General features: G+C 40.5%; 2 protein-coding genes across 5 annotated transcripts in view; one reads left to right on the top strand and one right to left on the bottom strand.

The window, feature by feature from the left end:
* Positions 1-9,994, top strand: part of LOC138754411 (putative oxidoreductase YteT) — a 225,795-nt gene extending 215,801 nt beyond the window's left edge. For all 4 annotated transcript variants that reach the window (XM_069918645.1, XM_069918647.1, XM_069918644.1 and 1 more), the window contains one exon: positions 7,584-9,994. In XM_069918645.1, the coding sequence (XP_069774746.1) occupies positions 7,584-7,706 (123 nt within the window). In that variant the 3' untranslated portion in view covers positions 7,707-9,994. The remainder of the gene's footprint in view (positions 1-7,583) is intronic.
* odad1 (outer dynein arm docking complex subunit 1) overlaps positions 7,063-12,496 on the bottom strand; it is a 47,198-nt gene continuing 41,764 nt past the window's right edge. The window contains exon 15 of the mRNA XM_069918643.1: positions 7,063-10,435. Coding sequence (XP_069774744.1) covers positions 10,367-10,435 — 69 coding nt within the window. The 3' untranslated portion in view covers positions 7,063-10,366. The remainder of the gene's footprint in view (positions 10,436-12,496) is intronic.

Genomic DNA, 12,496 nt, shown 5'->3' with positions numbered 1-12,496 from the left:
TATCCCTATCAGAGGGCTAACAAAAAAAAACAGGGGCATTAATTTAAAGACATTGATAGAAAGATTATAAAGAGATCTGAAGAAATTCTGTTTAGCCCATTGGATCATAGATATCTGGAATTCATTGTCTGAAAAGATGGTAAAGGCAGAAATACCTAATTGATGAACTGTTTGCTGCGGGGCTATGAACTTGGCATTGAGTTGTGCTGCCCTTTTTTGATGGCGATGGTTCACAACAGATCAAAATGCCATTGTCCTAATATTTCCATGATTTTAAACAGTCTACAGTGTTGAGTGCTTAGTGACAACTACACTATTTATTCCAGTCACCCAACTGCATTATGTTGTCCTTTCTGTGGTTCATGGGTCCTCAGTAGCTGCTACATAGTGTAGATATAAAGAATATGTATGCTACATTATTTAATTTCATACCTTGATGAAGGACTCAAGCCCAAATCTTCATTACGTATTTTTGTTATATCGAGTACACTGACCTGCTGAGTTTCTCCAATATTGTGTTTTGTAGTGAAAAATCAAATTTGATGGAAAATCAGGAATTTATAACAAGTTACGTGAATTTTTCAATTTTCCTTTTGGGTTCTCCAAGTATTTGACATGCAGTACTAACATATGGAGGAACCCAGACAGGTACAAATGTGTCCCAATTTTCATTAATTCATGCTAAAGCAGGTATTCACAATTTGTGAAGCTTTTTGCAGTATTATTTTCCAGCCATTGGGATCAGGGACTGGGAAAATCCACATTCAAGTCCCTTGAGGTAATGCTCTCTCTCAAGCCCTTTACCACTCCCCCATCACATCTCCCACCAGTTCGCAGCTTGAGACCCTTGCAGCCACCCCACTAACTAATGATATACCAACCATACTTTGCCCCATTTTAATCTGCCTAAGTCAGTACCTCTCCGTTTCTGTGCCCTTGTGTCAGGTATGCTCCATTGAAGTTGCTGAATGATCAGATACTGGCATGTCAAACACACAGTGCTGGAGAGACTCAGCAGATAACTCTGTGTTTGCTACATAAAGGACACTAAACTGCTGAGTCTCTCCAGCATTGTGTGCTTTTACTTCAAACACGGTGTTGACACAATTCTGTGTCTTACCCCAAATACTGTCATTTTACAAAATATATATTTTTTGGTAAGGAAAATGTCAGCACCTCCTGCTCTTCTGTGATGCTGCACCACCATCTGGTGGTTTCCAGACATCAGTGCAGGTACTGATTCCCCCAACTTTCATTTTGACTTTGGAAGCCTTGAATTTTTATATCTGGATTGAACAGTTAGTTTGTTCACTTCCCTTAAGTTTGACATTTTCCATATGCCCTGTCAGCTGAAGACAGACATAAGTTAGTTGTATTCCATTAAGGATACCCAGGACAATGAAAGAATTCCATGCCAGCACTTTAGTACTTATCAAATCTTTAAATGGAAGCAAAAATGCCATGAATCATTGGCTGGTCCAGACAAACATTGTTGCCTGGCAAATTATTAGAGAAAATACTATCAGAAGACTCCACACAATCACAACCTATAACGTAGACTGGTTGGAATCAGTAAAGGTGACTATGAAATTGCTGGATTGCTGCAAGATAAAGCACTTGGTTCATTTTTGGGCTGAAGGGAAGGGAATGAGTTGTTTCCACCCTGGTCTAGTCCATAAATAACTCAAAGCTCACAACTTTAAAGTTAACTCTTACTTATCCTTTTTTGGTGCTTACCTTATGTTATATTCCTCAGTAAGTTAGTTTTTAATGAAGGGAGCATGATGAAGGATTTTGGTAATGATACAAATATTGCATATGTAATTAATTGTAATGAAACTAGCATACAATCAGGAGAAGTATGGGAAAAGATATGTAGGGAGGGCATATAGGAAGATAAATACACAATTCAGGGGAAGGGGTGAATCTTGGATTCTGTTGCTAAAGGAGGAGGAAACAAGAAGTGGGAAGGATGGAGAGAGAGGAGGAGAACAGTGCAGGAGATGGGTAGATAAAGAGGAAGAGGTGGCACAGAGGATTTCTTTTTGGCGGTGAATGAAGAGTTAAATGAGCACTTACCTGTGCGAAGTTTGATGATGATTATTTGAGCAGATAGATTGTCATAGAACTCAGGGAGGGTTCTAAATCAGGCATCAATTATTTGGAAATGCTAGCGGGATTTCTAGCACTAAAGTCTTTCTGTGCGAGGGAAGCTGACATTCATGTACTGATGAGGTTAGATAACACTTCAACTGTGGCCTATCAATAATACAGGAGGTCTTAAATCTCCTTTCTGGTGCATTCAGAGGAGCACTTAGGTTACTGCCGCCTACCTGCCGGGTCGGAGTTGGTTAATCAACGTGAGATCCCATCCGCACATGCACAGCTGTTCCTTTACAGAACGGAAGGGAGAAGCCACTGAACTTAACTGAGCTAAATTATACATATTCCCATGTATAATCATAAATGTCCTCCCCTGCTCTGATGGCGTAGGAAACCTGCTCACCTTGGCCGTCACTAGTTCCTCCATTTTGTCGCTGATCAAGGCCTTTGCTCTCTGGCAGGCCTTACTCTCGGGTGCTTGTCATGCAGAGACCACGCCCTTCTTCAGGCTTTCTCTGGTTATTCTCACCTATCGAGTGGGCGGCTTCGCTCCATGACGTGTTGCGTTTGGCTCAGGTCCTACCTGTTCTTGTGCGGGGTACTCCCCCTCGCTGCCATTCAACATACTGAGGTCCAATCATCTCATGCATTTCACCTCATGCAGTGGCATAATGGTATAACTGCTTGCTTTTTGAGACCCTGACTTTCATGAAGTCAGGTCGGTACACCAAAACTTGGACCGCACCTTCAGCAAAGGTATATCTCTGTCACCTGATATCACCCCCAATGGAAGTGGATCGGCATCGCTGCTATCATTTGCAAACCCCAACTTCAATGAAGCTAGGTCAGTGGAGCCAGCCTCAGGCCCCACCTTCAATGAAGGTAAGCCACTGCCGCCTGGTCCCACCCCCAACGGAGGTAGATCGGCCTTGCAGCTTCTCAGCTGGGACACTGCACCCCAGCAGGCCCGCTGGATTTTTGGCACTAACGAAGTGCTACGGGGGCTCTTCTTGGAGGCCTTACTCCTCAGGCTCTTGCCGCCTTGCCTCTGCCCCAGCCCCTCATCGGGACCCAGGAACCTCCTGCCGGTTGTCCTGGACCTTTCCTAGTATATCTCCACCTCCAGAGGGTTACATCAGGGCCTCCCCTCATTGGGACTTGGGAACCTCCCACCAGCAGTCCTGGAATTTTTACCGCTCACCTCCTTCTCCGGAGGGCTTGTTTGGGGTTTGATTCCACTCCAGCATTCTCCCTCAGGGCTCTGCACCTGCAGGCCCACTGATTCAGTGCTTTTTACTCCCGCGCTAAAAACACGTGCTGCTCCTTGCAAGTCAACAGATGTAGTGGCTGCGCATGCGCGGATGGGACCTCACATTGGTGAACCAACATACATTATGAAGAAGAATAGAACATGGGTCATCTGTGAACTGTGTTAAACGTTGCTTAAACCACAACTTGAATATTGAGTACTGTCGTATTCATTACATTGTAGGGAGCATATGATGTCACTCGAGAGGAAAGAAAATTACTCATGACAGTGTGTGGGCCAGAGAAGTTGAGTCAAGACAAAAGATAGGCAAGGATAATCTCTGGAATTGTTGGCTGAAGGGGGTGTGCAAAATCATTGAGGCTGTGGGGAGGTATAATCAAGGTGAATAAGATTGTGATAAGCCAAGGAAGGGTTGTTCTTTATCCTTTGGCAGATAAACTATTAGCCAGAGACATAGATTTCTAACATGTATGTAGATCAATTCAAGGACATTTTCTACATTCTAAAAGTGGCAAAGAAATCAACATGCAAGTTTATAAGGATTGGAGACTGCACATTTAGAGCAGAGTTAGTTAATTATTGATATGCAAGGCTTTGCAAATGATTCACTGGATCATTGGCGTCTCCTTACCCCACCATCATCATCATCTACTGGGATGGTTGGCTGAAGCAGGTGCACAAAATCATTGAGGACCCCTTCCACCCTGCACTCAGCATCTTTCAGCTGATTCTATTGGGAAAGAGTTACAGGGGTATCAGAGCCAGCACCTCCAGGCTGAGGAACAGCTTCTTCCTGTGAGCAATGAGAATGCTGAAAGACCAAAGGAACTCCTCACATTAACTCTCATATTCATGAACCAATGCTTATTAATTTTTTTGTATCGATGAATATTTGTCCTGCATATGTATTGTTTGTCTGTATGTGAGTTATGTCTGATTGTGTGTCTGCATGTTTTGCATCGAGGACTGGAGAATGCTGTTTCATCGGATTGTACTTGTACAATCCAGATGAGAATAAATTTGACTTTATACTGAGAATTGGAAATTATTATTAGGTTTGACTTTGAATAGCATGGACACAATGGGCTGAAATAATCTCCTTCAATGCTGCAATTTTCTGTGAGGGCACTCTAATGAATATCTCATCTAAACAAATTGCATTTCTCTATCCCCAGTCCCTCTCTCTATTCACACTCCCTTTCTTCATCCCCACTCTCTTTCTCTATCTTTCACTCCCTTTCTCCATCTCCCACTTCCTTTCTTTCCTTATTCTTCCTCAATCCACAACTCTTTCTCCACACATCTCTTTTCTCCCTACCCCTTGTCCTCTTCCAATTTCCTTTCTCCCACCACCCACCCTCTCACTTGCTTTCTCTTTTCACACTCTACTCTTCTACTGCCCTCCCCATTCTCTCCTCCCCACTCATTTATTCTCACATTCTCATTTCACGACTCTCTCGCCAACTTTGTCCTCCACTCTTTCTCCCCACTCTCTCTTTCCCCAAAATTTCCTCCCACGCACCCCTCGAATCCCCAAATGTCCAGTCTGATTGATTACCCTCACCTCCACTCTGTTGCCTCTCTCACTACTTTTTTTTTCTTCCTACACCCCCTCTCTCTCTGCACCACATTTCTTCCCTCACTGCCAAAGCTAAGCATTCCTCTTGTATTGTTTGGGAATATTGGTATTCTATCATTGTTGGTCGATGCCATGGAAAACAGAATTTGTTACAATTTTTAATAGCTTAACAACCTAAACATAAGTTGTAATGTGTAAAGTAATAAATCTGTGATTTTGTGTTAAATGCAATAATAATGATCAGTGAAAATAATGAAACCTTTTTTAAAAGATTTGTTAATAAATTGATCAAAATGTTTGTATTTATTTTTTTCATAATTTTTTACGTTTTCAGTAGTTACTCTTGACTCACAACTCAGTATTTTTCCTTGTGACCTTAAAAGCTCTTGTTTACATAAAAGATAGTAACACACCAAATTATGTAATTAACTTAAAATTTCAGAATCAGGATTTATTGTCATAAACAAGTCATGAAATTTGCTGTTTTGTGGCAGCGTCATAGAGCAAACATTCATATTATAACCATCTTACAACAATCAATATTAAAAAAAATAGTGCACGGAAAGTAAGGCAGTATCTTTGGTTCTTCGATTATTCAGGAATCTCATGACAGCGAGGAAGAAACTGTCGTTGTGCCACTGAGTGCTTATCTTTAGGCTCCTGTACCTTTTTCCCAATGTTAACAGAGTGAATAGGGCAAGGCCTGGGTGGTGAGGATAGAGGCTGCTTTTTTTAAGACACTGCCTCATGTAGATGTCTTCGATGGAGTGAAATTGGATGCTTGTGATGTCACAGGCCGAGTTAACAACCCTCTGGAGATTTTCCTTGACCTGAGATTTAGCGCCTCCATACCAGAGAGTGATGCAACTAGCCAGAATGCTCTCCACAGTAGACCTGTAGAAGTTTACAAGAGTCTTCGGTAACATACCAAATATCCTCAGACACCTCACCAGCCTTCTTTGTGATTGCATCAACCTGGAGACTCCAGGACAGATCCTCGGAGATGTTGACACCCAGGAGTTTGAAGTTGTTGGCCCTCTTCACTACTGAGTTCTCGATGAGGACTGGGTTGTGTTCCCATGACTTCCTCCTCAAGACCACAGTCATCTCCTTGGTTTGGTAACATTGGTTGTTGGTGTGACATCTCTTAACAAGCTGATCTTTCTCCCTCCTGTATGATTCTTTATTGCTGTTTGTGATTCTGCCAACAACTGTGGTGTCATCAGCAAATTTGCAGATTGCATTGGAGTAGTGCCTGGTCACACAGTCATGGGTGTATAATGAGTAGAGCAGTGGGATAATTACGCATCCTTGGGGTGCGCCTGTATTGATAATCAGTGATGATGAGACGGTGTTTCCAATTCGTACTCACTGTGGTCTTCCGATGAGAAAATTGAGGATCCAGATGCAAAGGGGGGGGAGGGGGGGAGGGTACAGAGACCCCGAGTTTGTAGCTTCTTGACCAGCACTGAGGTAATAATGGTACTGAAGACTTAGTGTTAGTCGATGAAGAACAGCTGTATGTGTGAATTGTTTTAGAGGTGATCCGAGCTGAGTGGAGAGCCAGTGATACTGCATCTGCTGTAGAGCAATTGTGTCGATATGCGAATTGCAATGGGTCCAGATCTTTGCTTAGGTATGTGTTAATTCTGGCCATGACCAGCCTCTCAAAGCCCTTCATCACAGTAGAAGTTAGTGCTACTGGCAAAAGCTCACACTGCTTTTCTTGGGAACCAGGATGATCGATGCCCTTTAGAAGCTGGTGGGAACCTCTGATTGCAGCAGTGAGAGTTTGAAAATGTCCATGAACACTCTGGCTAGTTTGTTGGCGCAGATTTTCAGTACCCTGCCAGGTACGCCATCAGGGACTGACACCTTGAGAGGGTTCACCCTCTTGAATGATGTTCATTAGCTTTAATTAGTTTCATTAGCTTTGACAGGGTACCACAGAGAGTGGATTACTACAGTGCTAAATTGTGTATTGTTACGAGCCCAGAGGACCCCAAAACCCAGTAACAATAGATATTCACCAGGACAAATGGTTACTTAAACAAAAGTTGCTTTTAATTATCATTAAACATGAAAACAGAATCAAACTTTAACTTATCACTATTGACTTAACTAACCTAATTTAACCCCCTTCTAATTCTAAGCGCACATGTATGTAATGTGTGTTTAAGTTCAGAAAAGTTATTTGATTCCCAGTCCAATCTCACTTCTCATTCCTCCAAATTCACTGGTTGCAGGCAATTCTTGTACTGTACACAGGCAGAATTTCTAATTACCAGCAACTGTGAACTGTAAATAACTGACTCTGCAAGTTCACAGGTATAACTATTCAATAATAGATAATGAGCAAAGTATGAGTCTTCAAATGAGACTCTGAATGAGTCTGTTGATCAGGAGTCTGATATTCCTGTATACTTCCAGCTCAGTCCAAGATGTCACGAAGCCTTTGCACATTCTTTGTCTGAGTTGATAAAGTAGGAAACTCTGAATCTGGATGTTTATGAATCAACAGTAGAAAAGCTTCTTGCATTTTGCACACTGCCTTGTGACAGTTTGCTGAGGGCAACATGCTCCCCTGGAATCTTCCAATGCATTACTTTCATTTTTGCCTTTGTCCCACAGGAGAATAATCCATCAATGATCAAGACAGGACCTGAAGAAACTCTGGCTAGCCACCTGCTAGTGTTTGATGCAGAGTGTGCACGAAGAGAAAATCGCATCGTCTACTGTGATCAGATAGAATAATCAACAACTGTGATTGCCTCAACAAGTGGAAGAAAGTTGTGAAGGCTTTTCAGGAATTCGAACTTCCACTACAGAGCTTTACATTCCAGGTGTAGATTTCCAGTCATCTCTTATGAGTTCTATTCTTGAAGTTCATTTCCCAGATACTTAATTTTACAACCTTTTTTAATTGATTACACAGTAGAAATGAATCAGTTATTAAAATGCTCATACAGTATATATTGAAGCTAATACAAAAGATAGTTTGTGGACAATAGTCCATGGTGTTCGTTCTTATTAGTAGCATTATCGAGCAGACTCTGAACTCTGTCACCTGACTTAAATTCAGAAATCAGCTGAAAAAGACGGGTCAATTCAATAAATGGTGAGCACAAATGAGGCCAGGAGTAAATTAGCTGTTGGTAAAAGGAGTAACTGAATCAGGACCCAGTTCAATCTTATTTGCCATTGCCAAGTTACACCCATCTGAAAAGACGGAAAGGATCAGGGTTGCTTGACTTTTGTCAGTTTGAACAGTACCTGGATTCTGCCCTGAAGCAGATCACTGAACAACAGCTAAAAACAAGAAAATCTACTACTGACCAAATGTAACTACAAGTAATTTAACTTTTTCTTTGCACAAAGTACGAATTTATGCAATAGCAGTTAGATTAATTATTAAATATAAATTAGAGTTGTCCATTGTGACTTGAAAATTTGCTAAATCAAGAAGTGAACTTTTATTTCCCAATTCACCCAGGAATGCTGTGACTCTCAATAGGATTGGTAGTAAAACTCAGCTAGAAAGAGCTTCCATGGAATCTGAGTGGGAAAATGTCTGAATGCAGTCAGTCTACATCATCAGCAGTGTGATAGAAGATTTCATCGACAATTCCTTCAAGCTGTGCGCAACTCGCTAATAATCTGCTGACTGATACCCAGAGTATGGCTCACTAGAACCACTAGTTACAGCTGAGCCCCAGAGATGTGGCAAAGTGATAGCCTTAGATATCAAAGCAGCATTTGACTGATTATAGCATTAGAAGGTATGGTTAAACTGAAGTAATTGGGAATCCAGGGATTCCCCATGCCTGAAACGAACCTTGCATAAAAGAATGTTGCAATATTAAGATCAGTCATCACAGTCCCCAGGACACCTGGCAGAAGTTTCTCAGGGAATTGGGGATTTTTGTTGATGATTGTTTAATTCTGTTCGCAATTCCTCAGGAAGTGAAACAATTTATGCCTGAACATAGCAAGACAACAATATTCACCATCAGCTGATAAATTACAAGTTACACTTGTGCCACAAATGTTCAATAATTGAAATCCTTATGATCTTCTGTTGGCAGTCAGCATGGCCAACATAGCATCCTGGGAGACACCAAAGGCCAGAAACTCTATTGGACCTGCCACGAGAATACTGTGGTGACAAGAGCAGATCAGAGGTGAGGTTCCCTGTACCAAGAGACTAGCCTCCTGTACCAAAGCCTTTCCATCATCTACAAAGTTTGACAAAATATTTTCCACTTGCTTGGATGAGTATAACTCCAACAATATTCAGGATGTTTAATACCTTCTAAGACAGCAACTTTCTTAATTGGTATGCCAACTACCATGCTGGGTATATGTTCCCTTCATGATTGGCCCATGCTGGGTGCTCTGTGTACCATCCATGACCTTACTACCAGGAAGAAGAGCTCCAGACCGTCTGGATTTCACCACCTGGACATTCTCGACAAATTGTGCACCATCCTGCTGAGAAATATATTGGTGTTTCTTCATCATCTACTTCCTGGAACTGCCGCTACTTTAGCATTGTGGGAGTACCTTCATTTGACAGACAAGATAGCTCGCCACCACCATTATCAGATTAGATTAGAAAAAGTGAATAATTTAAAAAATCACTCAATTTCTGTAATCATCTTAGCTTTCTATTTATGACAGCAATCTTGCTAAAAGACATCATGGTACTGTTGGCCAAAGTAAAGTTCAAACTGCAAATACCACCCTCCTTTTATCACTTCCGAATAGCTCCAGATCCCCTCCCAAACACAGATGAATTTCTATAGTAAAACCCCTGATATCTGGTAGATGTCAGATAAGTGAGTTTCCAGTTGCTTGAGACTGCGTTTTGTGTGAATGGAGAACAAATGACGAGGAACGCCAATACACAATTATAGATGTTCCCGGACTGAAGCACATTCTTTTTGAATTCAATGAACAATACACCACTCACAATTCTTGTGTGAATTACTTAAATACACATTGTTGTTTTAATCTTGCAAAATAAAAACATAAGAATTGAATTGACATTGTTACATTAATTATCTCTGGTGTTGATTGTTCTTGTGATCATTAAAGTTAATTGATATCTTGAGTTTCTGATTGAGCTTTTACAATCTGCATGGAAAACCAAACTCAGGACCATCATGACTCCAGGTGAATCCACGTTTGTCTGTGCTGAATACTGTAGGGGGCAATGATTCGCTGAATACTAATTTTGGAATTACAATTCTACTTAAAAGAAATGCAATGCACGTTCAACATAGTGACAATGTATTAAAAATAGAAGACAAATAAATCGTATAGATAAGGTGACCTATATAAGCAATATGGTAAATCACCCAAGCACAATCATCTTGTGAACTTCTCAGTTGACGACTAGTCCTTCATAGGTTTCAGGACCTTTGAAGGGAGCAGTCAAATTGAACGCTTTTCTTCAACGCCTTTGCTTCCTTCTTTATCACCTAAAAATAATGAGAAATTAAATGACTGAAATTATTCTGAAGAAATTGGGTGACCATTAAACCTGGATAGGCAAACATATGATTATGGGAAAAAAAATCATCTAAACGCAAAACTCTTGAAATGCAAAGTGATCTGCTACATGATGCTCAAAATGTATAGCAAGAAATCAGGGATGTTAACAATATGTTCCTATTTATTGAAAGGAAATTGTATTAAAAAAAAGTCAGGAGATTTGCCCCTGTAATATAGTCATCGGGGAGACCACATCTGATCAACTGCATGATATTAATCTTCTTATGGAAGGATACAAATGCTTTGGAAGCACTTCATGGTTTATTAGACTGTACCTGAAATGTGTCAATTGTTTCAAGAGTAAACATTGAACATGCTCGGCTTGAATCCACTGAAGTTTAGAAGAATAAGAGCGGAACCTGATTGAAGTCCACAGGAACCTGAGGAGTCTTGACAGAATAGATGTGATAAGGATGTTTCTTCTCGAAGGATGACTGGGGGATCACTGTTTAACAACTAAGGTGTCACCCGTTTAAGGCAGAGCTGATATTTTATATTGCTCTCTAGTTATAGAATAAAGGTACCTTGACTGAGAGAATAATATTGACCTGGACATTGAGGAGAAATCGCTTGTTCTTTAGAATTATGTTTTTTTCCCCCATCTATTGAGAAGGCAGTCGGTTTTACACACAGTTTTGCTGGAGTATCAATCTAGACAGAAGCTCAGAAATCTAGACCATGATTTGAACCTACAACAACTACAATAGTATATATAAAGTGCCTTTGATGAAGAGGAATGACCAAGATGCTTCTCACAACATTATTCATGGATCCTCCAGAGTCTCTCCAGCTTCCCATCATAAAACAGCATTTGAAACTGAGCCAAATAAGACAGGACCAAAAGCTTGTTCAAATAGGTTGGGTTTACAAAGCATTTAAAGTTAAAAAAGGAGTGATGAGGAAATTCAGGGGAATGTATTCTAGAGTTTAGGGCCTAATCAATGAGCATAGGAAGAATGTACAGTAAAACCCCCAGTATCCACTGCCTATGAGGACTGGTAGATGCCAGATAAGTGAATTTGCTTGAGATTGTATGTTGTCTGATTGGTGAACTAACCATTAGGGATGCCAATTTTAAACTAGTAATTTTTTACTTATTTATTTTCTGCAATTATTTTGTTGGCTGCTTGAGGCTGCCAGTTGCTTGAATTCTGGAGAACAGGGATTTTACTGTACATATACTGGCAGGATAGGACTGAAAAAAGATTACAGAGAAGAGAACAGTAAGGGGTTAAAGTGATGAGAAAATAAGATGAGAATTTTTAAATAATGTTTCTCTTAATTGGAGCTTTCAGTGGATGGTGGGTGGCGGATGAATGGAACTTGATATTAGTTGGACATTGGTATTAACAGAAAGGTGGAGTAGTTTACGGAACTAACAAAGTTACAAATGAAATTGCTGCGGAACTGAATAGTACAGAGGTGAGATAGTGTTAAATATGACCCAAATAATGGTTTAATCTCAGTTGCCCATTTTCTCATTATTTACTCACAGGAAATGTTTACCTGTTTAGGTCTGTGTGTCAGACCAGTCGTTTTGTAGCAGGTTGGAAGAGCAAAACTAACTTTCTACCTTAGATGAGAATACTACCACTGAATTCTGACCACCACCTTTAACAAACAGATAGCTTCAATTCAGTTATAGACCTGTATGCTGATAGTTTGATTCATAGTTCCGGGGAATTTGTGGTATGCAAGTTTGTGCTTTTAATATATTATTTTTGTGCATTTTTCTCCTTGCGAGTGTTAATTAAGTTATTGTCCATCATGGTCAAGGTCACTGGAGGAGGTAAAAAGCTACAACAGCATGTGAAAGAATTGAAATTTTGCAGACTGATCAACAATCAAAATGAAAGAAGATTGAGATAAGGAAAATCGTATGAGGATATTGAGGTTGCTGAAGAGATGGGTAAGGTGCAATGATTTTTACTGAATAGCTGAAAGCCTAGAGTTTGATCCATTAGTGCCCATTTTTCATCCTCAAATTA

This window comes from Narcine bancroftii, chromosome 2 (genome assembly GCF_036971445.1).
Source record: "Narcine bancroftii isolate sNarBan1 chromosome 2, sNarBan1.hap1, whole genome shotgun sequence".
NCBI lineage: Eukaryota > Metazoa > Chordata > Chondrichthyes > Torpediniformes > Narcinidae > Narcine > Narcine bancroftii.
Note: the sequence above shows the minus strand (reverse complement) of the source record. Positions and strands in the feature narration are given on the sequence as shown.